Source organism: Gambusia affinis, linkage group LG11 (assembly GCF_019740435.1).
Source record: "Gambusia affinis linkage group LG11, SWU_Gaff_1.0, whole genome shotgun sequence".
Taxonomy (NCBI): domain Eukaryota; kingdom Metazoa; phylum Chordata; class Actinopteri; order Cyprinodontiformes; family Poeciliidae; genus Gambusia; species Gambusia affinis.
This window is the reverse complement of record NC_057878.1, coordinates 16304089-16321104: the sequence shown is the minus strand read 5'-3', so window position 1 is coordinate 16321104 and position 17016 is coordinate 16304089. Positions and strand designations below refer to the sequence as shown.

Here is a 17016-nt window from a genome sequence, read left to right as displayed (position 1 = left end):
CAAACAAAGGAATGACCAAAATCTACACATGGAATATGTAGCATGTGCTCTCTAATTGTTCATAATGGCTCAGTGAAAATAATTTTTGTGTTAAACTATGCCTTTAATACAATATAAATGAAGGAACAAAGCAGACCATTGTGGATAAAGTTGTGGTTGTGTTCATATCACCCTGAACACACAACCACCAGTGAATAAGATGATAGTAGTGGTATGATGCTGTTGGGATCCATCTCAGATGCTCCTTTGTGTTTTGTCTGCCACATAAATCCCAAAGTACATCATAATTCAAGGTTGTTACATGGGAAGGTTAGCAAAAAATGAAAGAGGTGTGAATATATTTTTAAGATCATGCAAACGTGTCACTGTTTTATGGCATCATGGGTGATGTTACCTGGTTTAATCTTCAAAAACAGCTCAGGTTTACAGGACAGTGAGATCTCAGGAAACATCATCATCACCTCAGACTGTTGCTGTTTGCAGGTGGAACCTTTCTATGTCACTCTGTCGCTGTTTGACATCCAGAACGGCAGGAAAATCTCCTCTGACTTCCAAGTTGACTTAAACCACCAGTCTGTCAGGGGAATGGTTCCCAGTAACGCCAGTCAGTATGTGAACGGAGGAGGTGAAGCCCGATCCGAGGGGCAGCGGTTTATCCACGGGGTGCCAGAATCAGCTTTGCTGTATCCCAAACAGGTAGAGAGGAAGTTAAATCATGGCTGCTAACGTTGACATGACCAATCATGTCTGACTGTTCTGCTTGTGCTGACAGGGAGTGTTTTCAGTGACATGCCCTCATCCAGATATCTTCCTAGTGGCTCGCATCGATAAGGTGCTTCAGGGGGGAATCAACCACTGTGCCGAGCCATACATGAAGAGTTCAGACTCCACCAAGGTAACGAGTTATCCACAGTCTCCCTATAAGGCATCAAGTTCCCTTAAACTCAGCAGGGTAGCGTGCTGAGTTTTTCACGTTTACATCTTTTTACATCAATAATCGTTCCTGTTTGTCAGAATTTACATTAGCTGTTGAAATTAGAGCATGCAAGGAAGTGCAATGTTCAGGTAGTTTTTATTTCAGACAATTCATCATTTGAAGTTTATTTTTGATTTGCCTTTGTTAGGTTAGGCAGCACGCCGAGTTCTGTCTCATTACTTTAAGTGCAATGGTGTCCACTCCACATGTGTTTAACATCTTAGTCAAGTGATTCTATTTTCCACTAGATGGCACAGAAGGTCCTGAAAAATGCCAAGCTGGCATGTAGTCGATTGGGTCAGTACAGGATGCCCTTTGCCTGGGCAGCAAGGTACTCTATTCTTCCTAATTAATGTTTCACATTTCTGCTTATTTTTCAGATTTCAGCAATTTTTAGAGATGGTTTTAGTTCACATCACAAATGTGACCAACACTATTCCCTGATTTTAGGATGTTTTTTGTTTCTCAGACTCTTGTTCAAAGATGCATCTGGGACACTTGACAAAAGTGCCCGCTTCTCAGCTCTGTACAGACAGGACAGCAACAAACTGTCCAATGACGACATGCTCAAATTGCTGGCAGATTTCAGAAAGTGAGTAAACTTTCTCTGAGCATGCTTTGTTATTAGAAGCTCTAAGTAATCACACAGATGTGCTGGGTGGAAAATGTCTGGCCTTGCAAAAATATTGCTTTGTCTTAGGAAAATCTCACCTCTGTTAACGCACTCGCACATCCTTTCAAAATTACCTGTCTGCTTCCTATTTAGTCTAACAAATCCTCAACTCGAGCTTATTTTCCTTTTCACAGACCAGAGAAGATGGCCAAGCTGCCTATAATCCTTGGAAACCTTGATGTTACCATCGACAGTGTTGCCCCCGACTTAACGAGTAAGTCCTTTAGGGTTTAACAGAAGAGATGAAAGGTGCTTTTCCTCAGAACATAACAGCTCTCATTGTCTGCTGACTGTTGAGCTCTTGTCTCTCCTGCTTCTCCATCTAGATTGCGTTACCTCATCCTACATTCCTGTGAAGCAGTTTGATGTCAGTGAGAGGAGCAGAGTGTTTTTCGAAGTGGAGGAGTTTGTGCCGTTCATCGCCAAATGCTCTCAGCCTTTCACCATCTACAATAATCACCTCTATGTCTACCCAAAGCACTTGAAATATGACAGCCAGAAGTCATTTGCAAAGGTAGCACCATCACATTGCTTCTTTGTGGGTTTATTTATGCAGTTGTGGGAAGCGGAGCCGAAGGGTTAAAGATTTAGTCCATATTGATCATGTTTTGTCTACCAGCTTTTTAAGATGTTGTCAGAGTTGCTATTCTTTCCAAGTGCTTTTAACTGGGTCACTTTTGCTTTCTGTGTCTTTAATCAGGCTAGAAATATAGCTGTCTGCATTGAGTTCAGGGACTCAGATGACGAAGAAGCTGTTTCACTTAAGGTAAATATTCTCTGGAGGTGGTAAGTGAATCTCCACAGGACTGTTTTTGCAATTCACAGAACTTAAACCATTTTTCTTCCTTTCTCAGTGCATCTATGGGCGACCTGGAGGACCCTTGTTTACCAAAAATGCCTTTACCTCAGTATTACATCACCAGCACAACCCCGAGTTCTATGATGAAGTAATAAAACTCATGACAACCCATCAAATATATTGTTAAATGGAAGTAAACCCCAGCACTAACACTTTTACTTGTGCTCTTATGGATTAGTTTAAGATCGAGTTGCCAACACAGCTCCACGAGAAACATCATTTGCTGTTTACTTTCTACCATGTGAGCTGTGACAGCAACAGCAAGGCCAGCACCAAGAAGAAGGATGTGGTTGAAACTCAAGGTAGTACTCAATCCCTAGCTTCTACATGCAAAAGGCAATTCCTGTTTAATGCTTTCACCCCGTAATGTACACGCGCCTCTAACACATTCCTTCTGGAAGCCATGCTTCATCTGCAGTTTCCATTTCCTTCTTTGTCATTAGTCACATCACCATTAAGCTCATATATAAATAGTTTTTCAAACCTGCTTCAGATGCTGGCATACATTATTTTTAGGGTTGTTAAGGATGAGCCATAATTATGACATGTACTGCAATGGCTTGCAGATGTATGAATACTCCATGAAGTTTTTCACGTTTTTCCACAAGTAGTTTTGGACAAAATGTGGAAAGATACAAATAGTACAAATACATTTGCACGGAACTGTATTTTGAGTGCATTAAGCTAAGACCGTGGATAGTTTGTTATCCGCAAACATAATTTAAAGAAAGAAAAAGTCTGACAGTATAACCCTTGGCTCTACTCATAAAACTCAGGCCTACAGTTTTAAGGAGGAGGGATGAAAAAGGATTCAGTCTTTAAGCCCGTCTGTGTTACTGTTGTTACTGGCAACCACTGGAAAGCTCATGTTGTTTTCTCCTATATCTGCTCTCAGTGGGATACGCCTGGCTCCCTTTACTGAAGGACGGCCGGGTGATAATGAATGAACATCACATCCCTGTCGCTGCTAACCTTCCTGCTGGATACCTCAGCTGTCAAGAGGGCGCCAGCAAGGTAGAGCTTTTCTCACGGTCTTCAGTAATGCTACATGTCACACACACGTTTCTGTATCCTTGTTATTTTTTATGCTATTAAAGTTCTCAAGTATTTACTTCATGTCATTGTTTCTACATTGACACTAATAAAACATGAGTTGTCTTTTTGCTCATCTTTACAGCATTTGAGTCCTGAGGTCAAATGGGTTGATGGAGGAAAACACTTGTTTAAAGTGTCCACACACCTAGTGTCCACTGTGTACACTCAGGTTTGTCATAAAACAGCCCGTAAGAAGTAAAACTAATTAATAATTTCATGTCATTTCATAGTTGTTTTTCTTTACAGTAATGCAGCTGTTTGCAATAAATTTGGGTGTTTGTTTGTCTTTTTGTGCATTTCAGGATCAACATTTGCACAACTTTTTTCATCACTGTCAGAGTGTTGCATCAGCAGCACAAGGACCTGGAGGAGAACTGGTCAAGTACCTGAAGGTACTGACTATCCAAAATTTAAATTTTCTTACTGAAGGTGATGTAAGATGTTATTGAAAGAAGAACTTCTGTTATATTTTTCTAAATTAAAGAGCCAAATGAGGTCATCAGCACATAAAAATATAGTTTGGTGCAATTATAGATACTGTTTAACCATGCAGTAACACTCCATTAGCAACTGGTGTAGCAAAGTAACCCACTTGATAAAGGGTGTAGCTCTAATTTCCTTAAAGGCTTCACAAGGATTCAGACGTTTAGTAAGCAAAGCACAAAACTTTTTATTGGAGTGTTATTACTATGTGCTTCAGTTGAATGTGATCAAGATTAAGTTTTTCAACAAGAATGAATGTGGTTCTAGTTTGAGCAAGGAATTAATTTGTGTAAAAACACCTCATAGGTATTCAAATACAATGTAGGATCTATAATTCTGTGGACTGGTGTGTCTTTAAGAGATTTTAAGGACTTTGCTAGCGTGCATGGCATTTGAGCCTTTATATAAAAGAAGGGCATTTTACACATAATAAATTTGAAATCTGTCCTTCACTGGTTTGTATTGCTATTCTCTATTTTTTTATGGTGTAAAGATCTTGGTCTTTGCTCCTTCCATCAGTCAGTATCAGTTCATGGAAACCTTAGCTTACTGTTCCCCTGCTGAACACTGACACAGAAAACAGCATCTGCTGCAGTCCATACCTTCAATTTAAATGTAAACTCAGCTATGAACATGAACAATAGCCAGAGGTCCAAACAGCAGGTCAACTGTGGTTGATGGCAGTTCTCCAGAAAACTTGGCAGGCTTGTGTTAGTTTCCTGAAGTCAGGGACAGATGTGCCGGTATCTAACCTTTTATTTCCAGAAACTGGAGCAAAAGTGTGCATTAACAGAGTTTTCACTTTTGCTCTCAGTTGTTATTGACAAGCCCTGGAATCAGAGGTGCAGCGATGAGGATTTTGTGGCTAACTTGAATCAGGAACATAAGCAACATCAGACCATTTTAAAACTGCAAAATGTGGGGATGATGTTTTAATTATATTGGCAAATTACGCTTTGTGAACCAATGCTGTCAGCTGTGATTTTGTATTTAACTTTTTACCAATCTACATAATAAATTGGGGTTGACTGCATTTCAAGGATTCAAGAAAGAAATCACCATGATCATTGGATTGGATTGATTTGACTATCTATAGGAAATTGATCTGTTTGTCTTTAAAATGCCTTGAGATGGAATTTGTTGTGGATTTGTGCTGTACAGATGCCTTCAATTTACTCAATCCCAAAATGATCTAAATCCTTATTCTTAACCCTTCAGGAGTTGAAAGTTTTACAAAATGTAAAACTGTGCTGTAATAAGTTCAGCAAATATATTCACATCCTTTACCTTTTACCCACAGAGTTTGCATGCCATGGAGAGTCACGTGATGATCAAGTTCTTGCCAACTATCCTCAATCAGCTGTTTAGAGTGCTGACCAGTGCCACACAGGAGGACGTAGCAGTAAATGTTACAAGGCAAGAGTTTTCCACCTATTTTATTAAAAGTCAATGAATATTATTGATTGCTGATATCCAGTCAATATTATTACAGCGCACCTAAAATTCCCCTACAGAAAGGCATTTTACTGTGATTTTTATATAAGTTATTGTTAAAAAATAAATCTTATCACACATGCTGCCTTTTGCCTCTTTGTCTGTTAGGGTCATGATTCACGTTGTAGCTCAGTGCCACGAGGAAGGCTTGGAACACTACCTTCGCTCTTATGTGAAGGTAAAACCCACGAGATCTCTCAATAAAATTGGATTTTATTTGAATGCTGCAGATCTGACCATTTGTGTGTGAATTTGTCTGATCCAGTTTGTATTCAGGACTGAGTCGTACACTTCCTCCACGACCCGAACAGTACATGAGGAGTTAGCGAAAGCCATGACTGTAATCCTGAAGCCTTCCACTGACTTCCTGACAAGTAACAAGCTGCTCAAGGTGAACCTCCGAAGCATAAGCACTTTGGGAAGTGACATGAGTAAAAAAGTTTGTAATTTTCCATGGTTTTTCTGACTGTCTGTCTGTCTGTCTTGCAGTATTCATGGTATTTCTTTGAAGCCTTAGTAAAATCCATGGCTCAGTACTTGATTGAAAGCTGCAAAGTGAGGGTAAGTTTAACTCAGACGTATTTGCTGATTTTTCCTTGGCTGTAGTCAAAGTGAGCAGTAATAATAGCTTTTGTACAACTCCTGCACTGCAGTTCTACTACTTCCATAGTGAAGTAGTAACTGCATTTACTAATACAATGCAGTTGTATTAGTAAAGGCACAATACAACCTCTAATTCATCTGCAAGACAAAGTGTTGAAGATTGTAGTTTTCATAATTATTAGAATAAAGTTAAACTCTAATAATAATAATAATAATAATAATAATAATAATAATAATAATAATAATAATAATAATAATAATAATAATAATGCAAATTAATTTCGGAATTAAAATATTGTCTGATTTTCTTGGTCTTGTGACAACTAACTTTTCCAATCTGCTTTGTCGGTTTTACACTTTCTTCCTCATGTGAAAAGAAATAAAGCTGGCTATTGCTATTTTTCCAACCTGGATGCATATTTTATTTTATTCGTGCTCTTATGCTTTTATTTTAATTTGTGCCCATTTGTGCTATTCAGTTGTCAAGGAACCAGCGGTTCTCTGCATCTTTTCATCACACTGTGGAAACTTTGGTCAACATGATGATGCCACACATCACTCAGAAGTACAAAGACAACCTGGATGCTGCTCGCAATGCCAACCACAGCCTAGCTGTCTTCATAAAGGTGCACTTAAGATAATAAAGATTTACTTTTACTGGTGTGGCCTCTTGACCACTCTGTCTTCTGTGCATCTGAATAATTATGCAATTCATCTCATTTGTTCTGCAGCGCTGCTTCAACCTGATGGACCGAGGCTTTGTGTTTAAGCAGATCAACAACTACATCAATGGCTTCATGCCCGGAGATCCAAAGGTACTTTGTTATAGATGACATCTTTAATAGAAGCAGACTGTAGTCCAAGACCACTCTGGATAGTTATAATTGCATTAACTGCAGCTTTTTGATCTTTGTCTCTTTCTTAATGCAGACGCTGTTTGAGTTCAAGTTTGAGTTCTTGCGCGTTGTGTGCAATCATGAACACTATGTTCCCTTAAACCTGCCAATGCCATTTGGAAAAGGGAGGATACTGAGGTTTCAAGGTGAGAACGTTTCAGGTACTGTGCCTTGCAAATGTACGTTTACCACTGCAACTTTTCCACATTTTGTGTATGGCCAGGACTGTAACGAGTTAATATCGATTAATTATTTACATTCAACATTTTTTACACAATTATTTGTTGGGTTTTTTTTGTTTGTTTTTGTTTTACAAACTAAAGTTCCGGCTGGAAAACTCTGATAAAATGCATTTAACTTTGTTGGCTGTGGAAAAAAGTTTAAGGGTTTTAAATATTTCTGAGAGGTGATTAAAAAGCTTTTGCACAATAAATAACAACTAGAAACTGGTTTGAAATAGACCCATCAGCATTTCTTACAGGTATTTCTTTTTGTTTGCCTCAATTATTTGTATTGTCCTCAGATGAAACAGTGGAGTCTGATGATACTCCAGTAGGTAGGTGGTTGGAGTCCTCCCTGCATGTTTTCTCCAAGTAAAGCAGATTTAAATGTGATCATTCATCAGTGAAGCTGTTACGGTTACAAAAGAGATTCAATAGCCATTTCTTTCTGTAGCTGCTGAAATTTCTGATGTCTTTTTAAGACTTGCACAAATAAAATGCAAGTTTTAAAAACGTAAAGGCAAATCGCTTCTCTCATCTGCAGTGTTGTTTGAGTGCATATGTGGATCAGCTGGGTTCTGTGCAGTCTCGAGTTTGAATTGTGTCGTTCCACACTCTTGATGTGAAACACGGCGAAATCAGTCAAACCTGAACATGCAAGCTTCTGTCTGCTTCTGTTTCATGATAATCAGTTGTTTTCCAGGATGCTCTCTAGTTTTACGGTTCTAATCAAATTTACATTGAATCAGATGTTCACTCTCACTGTCTGGAATTGATTGTGGCTTCACGTCCTTCTGTAAGCTTAGTTTCCTGCTTGCTCCAGGCTGTAACAAAGTCGTCATCAACCTCTCCCTGCCCCGCAGATCTGCAGATGGATTACTCTCTGACAGAGGACTTCTGTAGGAACCACTTCCTGGTCGGGCTTCTGCTCAGGGAGGTCAGTACTGCTCTGCAGGAGTTCAGGGAGATTCGGCAGATAGCCATCCAGGTCCTGAAGTGCCTCATGATTAAACACACTTTTGATGACCGCTATTCATCCAAGGTATGACGTATGATTTCAGAACGCTTATCTGACTCTTACATTTTCACTTGTATATGTGATAATCATGTTAAATATTCTTTTTTGTTTTCTTTTCAGAGCCAGCAGGCCAGATTGGCCACCTTGTACTTCCCCTTGTTTGGTCTGCTTCAAGAGAATGTCAACAGGCTTAATGTAAAGGAAGTCTCCCCATTCCCTGTCAACCACTCCAACAATGTAAGAGAGCCACCTAGTGGCTTCTTTTGAGTACTGCTTTCCATCCATTCAAAACATAGACATAACAAACATAAAATAATGCAAGCATTAAATTAAAACAGGTCTTGCGTTATAAACGTCCTCATAAATGGGTCAGAAAGAGAAGCAGTGCACTAATTACAGTCAAAAGCAAAATAAAGGTCCCACATCAGTTTTGGTGATTAGTTCTTGAATTTCAATTAATTTTGGTTGATTTATGTATTGCCAGTGCACAACAAATGCTGTCTCAAGGCACTTAAAATATATGAAAAGTTTAATTTTCCCAACCGTATTGATAGATTCTAAGTCAGTTGCATACAGTGTTTTTTTGTCACACTTGGTTTTAGTTCATGCAAAAAAGTAACATTGAAAATATATAACCTTACTAAATACAAATAGTTTTCTTCAGAACAGATACATTTTGTTGATTGTTTTTCTTCTTCTTCTTCTTCTTCTTTTGATTGTCTTTTTTTACTCAGAATGGACGAGACGATTCGCTCCTTTCGAATGCCTTGATGACCCCTCCTAGGTCCAGCACATTTCTGGACACCAGCTTGCACAAAGATGTTTTTGGAGCTATCTCGGGCACAAGTAAGTCAAGACAACAAAAAAAGAGAATTTTTTAAAAATTGAATCAGAGTTCCTACCCAGTTTAAAAGTGTCTAGAATTTACTTTTATTGTTTCCAGGTTTTGAATTGCTGTAAAAAAAAAATAAATAAATAAATTAATTGACAATTGTTCTTTCTTTAATTTTCATAAATGTCTTGTAATAGTAAATAAGTATGTTGTGTTTTTTATTTTATTTTATTCAAATAATATTATTTCTTTGTTGTTACCATATTATATAAAGAGTTAATATTGTACATAGTAATAATGACTGAATTGTCATTTAAAGAGGAAAAAGGAACTATTTTACACCCTTTTTTAGCCTATAAGGGAGCCATCATCTCAACCTAAATTTAAAGTGATTTTAAATTCAAGGTTCAGTTGAAATATAGGAACAAATCTTTATAAACTTTGCTTTATAGAATCTGTTCACAAAATGTTAGTCCTTACTCCAAGTCCTACTGATATTTTAAACCACAAGCCATAAAAAACTGTTCCTTATCATATCCTGGATCTCGTTTCAGCCTTATGATTTCTCCAGGTTTTTTGGACCCAGACTTAATGATAACAAATTGCTATTAAAGAAGTTGAAAGTTAATAATCCTGTAAACAAATAATTGCTAAAACTCATGGGGAAAGTAGGATCATTGAGCTTATGTAGAATTTTAAAGATAAATAACATAATGTGCAGAAACTTTAAATGATTCCTGATAACAGCAAACTTTTGTTTTTGATTTTTTTTTCTCCCCCCTTCAGCTTCCCCTCATGCCGTTTCCACCCCCAACGTGAACTCTATGCGCCACACCGACTCTCGTGGCTCCCTCATCAGCACAGAATCAGTCAACAGCCTCCATGAGAGGAACCATGACAAAACCAATTCTCTTGACAAGGTATTCTACTTACTTCAGTCTTTTTAAGGCATCCAGCATTTATTCCATTGTACTTCAATGACGTTTCACATACTTCCCAGGTTTGAAAAAAAGATAAAAAAACCTGACAGAGAAAGTGTTTGTTAACTCTACCCTCAATATCCTGCCTTCACTGTTCGATCAGCCCCAACAAATGGAGAAGTTTGTATGGAGACATTCTGTCTGCCTGCTTCCCTTTGTGGAAACTGAGGACATAGTGTGTCCTGTTCACACCAAGCGAGCCACCATAGACCTCGCCCTGCTCACCATACCCTGCATCCCAGAAATCCATCTGCAGTCCATCAGATCTCTTCAAGTATAAATCTTCTTCACACTTCCACGGAGTGTCCCATCTGGGAATGTTAGTGTGTGTCTCGAATGTCCTACTTCCCTTAAGCTGTAGCTGTTTCTTTGGCAGAGGATTTTCTGACTTTCATGTTTGTTCTTGTGGTTTAAAGTAGATCTGTTGTATCACAAAGTTTGTTTCATTGCTCTTTTTCCTTTTCCCCTGGTTTCCTACACAGCTTTAAAGCCTAAAATCAAAATTTTCCAGATCTGTAAACATGTTAGGATAAAAACTGGGCATGTAGTTTTCAGATTTTATTCATTCCTCAAATTTCTAAAAACAAATATGCAATGATGATTTTATTATCATTAATTAGTATTTAGATTTGCGACATATTTACAGAGTGGAATTAATATAAGCATTTTGAAAGGCCCAGCAAATGACCTTATGTTTTTATTTTATTTTATTTTTTTTATTTTCCTTTTATGGTTTCGGGAACTGAGTGACTGATTTGACACCCCCATTGCTTTGCCTTCGTCTGACTGTAACATCAACCTCGCTCTTCTCGAATGACAAGTTAAAACTGCAGGAAGCGGCTCCAGTTGCATCATGCTGTCCATGAAGTCACCCACCTCCGGTTTTAGTCTAGACTGAATGCTGGCAAAAGGACATGTGTGGCATTATTTCCCAACCATGTCTGTGGTACAGCTGTTTTTAACTGCTGTGGTTCAGTTTGCTGTCTGCTCTCTACCTCGTCTGGGAGAATGGTGCTTGCTTAAAGCCACAATTCCCAGTAAAAACATGAACTATCTTTGGTAATGACAGTGTTTCAGCAAGTTAACAGCTATCCCCCTGCCAGTGAGAGCATATATCCTAATAACACCATAACCATTTAGTAAAAGAGATAAAAAAAAATAATTTTTCTATGCCTAATGCAACATGTGTTGTCATTGAATTCTGGGATTGACTTTATGAGTGCAAAAAATGGTTGCGGTAAGACAAGAGTTTACATGGAAACTGAATTAGTCTGCGAAGCGTAGAGGCTGAAATTCAGCGCGGTTTAAGTGGTGATGTGTTGATGACCTAAAACTGCCCCAGCCTCACTCTCCCAACCTAGATTACTGTCTGAACTGCACCTTTATCACATTCAGACCACAACAAATAGACTTTAGTGCGTCTTGCTAAATTTGTGAGGCCTACTATGTACGCCAAAAGCCCAAGAAATCTGTTAACCATTATGGAGCCTGAAATTTCTTCAAATGTTATGTTATTTTAATACCAATAAAAAAAGCATTTTCATGTTTTTTCCTAAGAAATGAAAATTTCCTGCGTCCCATTCTGGATTAAAGAAAAAAATATCAGTTTAAAGTTTGATCAGACGGGATATATTATTTTGATCTGTAGATGATTACATTCAATCTAGATCAAATATAACACTGAGTAGAACCTAACTCAAGCATTAGCCAGCTTCTATGGACAGTTATATTTGCTCTGTACAATACAGGGGGTGGGCACATTGTTTTACTTGACATGGTAGAAGAGCAATATAAGCCATATTTGTGACACAAATGGTAGATGTACTTTTTTTAAGGTTTGCACCACCCCATGACACTGTGCCACTCTGGTTTGGCTTGTCTTGATATATTTAAAAAGAGAAACTAGCACGTCTGTGAAAAAGAATATTTATTATTTGTCTGTCACCACTTAAACACTCCATGTTTTCTTGTCTCAGAACCAACCTGCCTCGACGCTGGGAAGCACCTTGATGCGATGTGATAAATTGGACCAGGCAGAGATCAAAAGCCTCCTCATGTGTTTCTTACATGTTCTTAAAAGCATGTCTGAAGGTAAAACGAGAAGCCCTACTCTGTGTTTTAAATACATGAACAAACAAGCTGTCCCCACAGTTTCAGTATTTTTTTTTTCCTTCAGATGCTCTGTTCACATACTGGAACAAGGCTTCATCTGCTGAACTGATGGACTTCTTTATCTTAATTGAGTGAGAGGCTTGTCTTCACTGTTAAAATACATTGGAGTTGTAAGTGCTTATAAAAAGTGTGATGGTTGATTTTTCTCTCCCTTTCTTCAGAGTGTGCCTCCATCAGTTCAGATACATGGGGAAAAGATACATTGCAAGGTAATGTTGCAAAGTGTTCTTGCTTTTTGATACCTCATTATTATGAAAGAGAAACGTGTTTAGTTTGTTTCTGCCATTTTACAAATGATAATGTGAAGGAGCAGACACTCATCACAGGTATACATTTTTAAATAATTTGGAGCTTCTGCATAGAGCAGCTTCACTGATACTGAAAATTGAGAACTAGGCATTGAAGCTTAAATTCGTTTTGAATTCTGTGCTCACACAAAGTTTACACCATTATACATACAGACATTCCTGCCAGTATTTAGATAAATACCCCTATATGTTTTAGAAAATCATCACATAATTCTGCCTGGATATTTGATCACTCTTCTTATCAAAAATGGTAAAAAGCATTGATAGCATAGTTCAGAAACAGGGCTGTGATTTTGTGATTCTGCATTCAACACCCCACAGACAAATACTGTTCTATAAGATGTAAAATAAAAAACATACCAATTATTATATCAATAAATAGGGCACATCAATAAACCAGTTGATTGACTTTACCTTATTGTTGGATTTCTATTAACTGATCTTCTCATAAAAACAAATATAAGAAAAAAATGGTCAAAATACCAATCATAACGGTGCAATTATTTTTGGTGCTTTGTAAGCATCAATTAGATTTTTTTTCTTGCTACAATAAAATTACTGTCCTCATCATGATGTAACATGTTCATGCTAAATAGAAACTAAATAGAAATAATTCCTGCCTGGAAAACACATCTCAATCAAATCACGGAAAGTTCCAAATTAACACGAGAATTATGCCTATGATGAGTGGATGTACACTTCTGTATCGCTGATTATCCAGGTTCAAGTTTGAAGTGAAATACTATGTTTGTAAAGTATAAGTACTTGCAGAATTCAGATATATCTGAACACCCATTCATTCTCTTCTCTTCATATTTGGGTGTTTTGGCCTCCGTTCTCAGAGGCCTTCACTCTCTCTAACCTGTTTCTATCTCTATTCACTCAAACGCTGACAAGTTTAACATACTGATATAAAAGCTGGCTCCTGCCCTCTCCTGCTTGGGTAAGCTAAAGGGGCAAATTATTTTCCCGGACTGACTGCATGGTATTTTTCATTGCAGTGCTGTGACAGTTTTGGTTTTCCACCTCCACCGCCTCTCGTTCTTTCATGCATGGCTTAAGCTTTAACTTGCTGTGTTTAATGCTGTGATATGTTTCACCCTAGGCTGCATGTTAAACATGCACTCATGGTCACAATTTTGACTTCCTGGCACATTTGAGTGCTGCTTACACCTCTTGGGTGTGTAAAAATGACAAATATTCATCTTGACCTGCTCCACGAACTCTGGCCCCGCTGGTTTTTCCAGCTCTTCGTCTAATTTATCCTGTTTCCTCATCAGGAACCAGGAAGGGGCAGGACCCGTAGCACATGAGCGGAAGTCTCAGACTCTGCCTGTGTCCCGTAACAGGGCGGGAATGATGCATGCCCGCTTACAGCAGCTCAACAGCCTGGATAACTCATACACTTTTAACTACAGTAAGTGCCATCAACCATGCTCTACCAGAAGACCCTCCTCTTACTCGTCATCTCATGTACTCTGACCCCTCCTCATGCTTCTCATTGTCTTCCTGATCATCCTCTGTCAAACTCAATCAGATTTCTCGCAGAAAAACTTTTCAGGAAAATATCTCTAAACTCTTTTAGAGCTGGGTAAAGGCAGTTTTATGTTAATCATAGGGGAGTAAGGTGGGTATTTTTATGAAAAGGCATAATTTAATACAGTTTCTTTGTGTTTTCAGTGTAAGAAAGATTTCAAGTATACTTGGAATATCTGTAGAACATGGTAAGAATGTGACAGGTTGCCAGGATATTTGTTGCCTACTTCATTAAAAATAATAATAATAATAAAGCATGCCTATCTTAACTTCAAGTTTAGCTTTCTAAATCTTCTCATCTTCTGCACAGCTCATCTGCTTTTGACTTTTCCCATTTTGGAAAAGAAATCCATAAAAAAATGTGAAGAGTTTCATTCCAAACTAGATGCTGTTTGAAGAAACTGTTCAGTTTTCCTTAAAAAAAAAAAAAACAAAAAAAAAAAAACATAAATAATTGTGGACCCTTTTTGTACCATTTCCCCCTCAGTCCACATCTGACTTCTAAGCAATCCATTTTGCAGCAACGTTGTTCCATAGCTGAGACCTGCTTCTGGTTGATATAATGTATTATAGCCAATTAGATCACGAGTAAAACACAAAATAATCACTTCAAATTGTCTGTTGTCAAAGCGTAAAAACATCTTGTGACAGATGATATTTTGTACATAGAAGAGTTGAGTAAAAAAATTGCAAAATGGCAAGCAGCTGGTCTGACTGAAAATAAAATCCATTATGACAGTTTGTAAGCATAAACATGGATAAAAAATTTTTTCACTGACAATGGAGTATGTTCTCTTAACTTTCTAAATGTGGAGGTCTGAAATCATTATTTCAAATCTAACATTTTCCAGTCAGGGTTCTATTTAAGGGCGAACCAGCCCTTGTTTAACCAGAGCAAGAGGTTTGTTTGCATTTTTGGCACAAAGAGGAACTTGTTCTTCCCCTTGTCCCTCAAACATGCTGGTCTGTGGAGAAATCACATATCATAGTTTATAAGGGGTAGGACCACATGTATGCTGTCTAGCAGCATTTTCTTCTGTCTTCTAGTAAATCTCACAGCTGTTTTAAGGGCTTAACTTGCAGATATTTTAATTGATTTGTTTTGATTGTAATTATTCCACCACTAGTCAATAAAACATCCCCACAGATGTAACTCGTTTCGGCTCTGACACACATGAGCATAAACACACATCCCTGAACAGCACACAGTTTCTTTGTGAACCAATGGAAACACAGATCATGTGTTTTCCTTGCCTTATGAGCAATTTTGCGCTGCAAAGAATAAGAATTTTTGGCTTTCGCTTGGAATGAAACTTTTATGTTCAACATTATTAAAGAAAACTTCAATCGTTTTAGCATCAGCTTTGCCTTATATGATAACCTTTGACGTAAATAGTATTTCTTGACAGAGTTTAATGAAGAACATGAAAGTGCTACAGCATTTGTGTTTCTTTTCAGCCTACAGTCACTCCGATGCAGATGTATTGAACCAGTCACTCCTGGAGGCCAACATCGCCACTGAAGTGTGTCTCACAGTCTTGGACACTCTCAGCATCTTCATCATGGGCTTTAAGGTATCATATCAAACACCTGTCGGGTGCCGTGGCGTGAATTATCTGCATTATCTGAATTTACAGGTCATTCCTTGTTTCCGTACAGACACAGCTCTGCTCTGACCACGGCCACAGCCCACTGATGAAGAAGGTGTTTGAAGTTCATCTCTGCTTCCTGCGCATCAATCAGTCTGAAACAGCCCTGAAGCAGGTCTTCACATCACTGCGCACTTTTATCTACAAGGTCTGAAGAACGTTTGGTGCCCTATGGGATGATGGTTTGCTTGTTTTGACCAAAAATTCATTCAAATTCATTCATTCAAACTTTTTCAGTTCCCGTGCACATTTTTTGAAGGCCGTGCAGATATGTGCGCAGCCTTCTGCTACGAGATTCTGAAATGCTGCAACTCCAAGCTGAGCTCCATTCGTAGTGATGCGGCCCACCTGCTGTATTTTCTCATGAAGAGCAACTTTGACTACACCGGTCGCAAGTCCTTTGTCAGAACCCACCTGCAGGTGAGACGGCTTTTCTGTCGACCTGAATTATCTCTACATTTAACCCTTTTTTTCTTGATCTCAGTCTACAGCTTTGCACGTATATTTTGTATATTTCTTGCGGCAACAAAACTGCAATTTGAGTCCCTACACACTGGTTTAATAAAAGATGCTTCTCACAGCTGGCTTCCATGGTTGTGTGTGATGTTTTTACATAACTCTATGTGTTGTAAAGCCCAACAGTTACTTTGTTCTTAGAATTATGTGTTTCTGCTTCAGGTGGTGATTGCTGTCAGTCAGTTGATCGCTGATGTGATCGGTATTGGAAGCACCCGCTTCCAGCATTCTCTGTCAATAATCAACAATTGTGCCAACAGTGACAGAACTATCAAGGTGAGGAGCGTCATAGCAAAAAGAATAAAGTTAAGCCTTACAGTACCTTGAAAAGCGTTCATACCCCGGCAACTTTTACACCGCATCCTTCAGTGCATTTTAATGGCATTTTATGCAAAACAGCTAACAGAGTACTGCGTAAATAATAATAATACATCAAATGTATATAGAGCTTTTTAGGACACGCAATGACTCTTTGAGCGGAAATGGAAATTATCTACATATCAAGACTTTTCACAAAAAATTATTTTAAAAGTGCAATGTGTATTTATACTCAGCATTCCTACACCTTGATCTGGGCAACACCACGTCATAGAATAGACTAGAAATATCCGTTTATTGTCCCACAGTGGGAAAATGTAGGTGATCTAGAAGCAAGTTAAAGTGAAAATTATATTCACAAGGATTTGTCTGAACTCCGTCCCACTC

General features: G+C 38.3%; 1 protein-coding gene across 29 annotated transcripts in view; it reads left to right on the top strand.

Annotated features, from left to right (window-relative positions):
• LOC122839614 (dedicator of cytokinesis protein 9-like) overlaps window positions 1-17016 on the top strand; it is a 75565-nt gene that overhangs the window by 49433 nt on the left and 9116 nt on the right. For 9 of the 29 annotated variants that reach the window (XM_044131366.1, XM_044131363.1, XM_044131364.1 and 6 more), the window contains exons 12-43: window positions 484-696; window positions 773-895; window positions 1225-1307; window positions 1446-1568; window positions 1784-1863; window positions 1976-2163; window positions 2350-2415; window positions 2504-2596; window positions 2687-2810; window positions 3404-3522; window positions 3686-3772; window positions 3906-3995; window positions 5387-5502; window positions 5689-5758; window positions 5846-5971; window positions 6070-6141; window positions 6663-6809; window positions 6915-6998; window positions 7114-7225; window positions 7603-7635; window positions 8164-8342; window positions 8439-8555; window positions 9053-9164; window positions 9937-10070; window positions 12107-12221; window positions 12307-12373; window positions 12464-12511; window positions 13891-14027; window positions 15605-15720; window positions 15806-15943; window positions 16033-16215; window positions 16474-16587. In XM_044131366.1, coding sequence (XP_043987301.1) covers window positions 484-696; window positions 773-895; window positions 1225-1307; window positions 1446-1568; window positions 1784-1863; window positions 1976-2163; window positions 2350-2415; window positions 2504-2596; window positions 2687-2810; window positions 3404-3522; window positions 3686-3772; window positions 3906-3995; window positions 5387-5502; window positions 5689-5758; window positions 5846-5971; window positions 6070-6141; window positions 6663-6809; window positions 6915-6998; window positions 7114-7225; window positions 7603-7635; window positions 8164-8342; window positions 8439-8555; window positions 9053-9164; window positions 9937-10070; window positions 12107-12221; window positions 12307-12373; window positions 12464-12511; window positions 13891-14027; window positions 15605-15720; window positions 15806-15943; window positions 16033-16215; window positions 16474-16587 — 3609 coding nt within the window. Of the gene's footprint in view, window positions 1-483; window positions 697-772; window positions 896-1224; window positions 1308-1445; window positions 1569-1783; window positions 1864-1975; window positions 2164-2349; window positions 2416-2503; window positions 2597-2686; window positions 2811-3403; window positions 3523-3685; window positions 3773-3905; window positions 3996-5386; window positions 5503-5688; window positions 5759-5845; window positions 5972-6069; window positions 6142-6662; window positions 6810-6914; window positions 6999-7113; window positions 7226-7602; window positions 7636-8163; window positions 8343-8438; window positions 8556-9052; window positions 9165-9936; window positions 10071-12106; window positions 12222-12306; window positions 12374-12463; window positions 12512-13890; window positions 14028-14290; window positions 14335-15604; window positions 15721-15805; window positions 15944-16032; window positions 16216-16473; window positions 16588-17016 lie in introns of all 29 variants that reach the window. The other 20 variants (XM_044131380.1, XM_044131365.1, XM_044131376.1 and 17 more) reach the window with 5 other exon arrangements.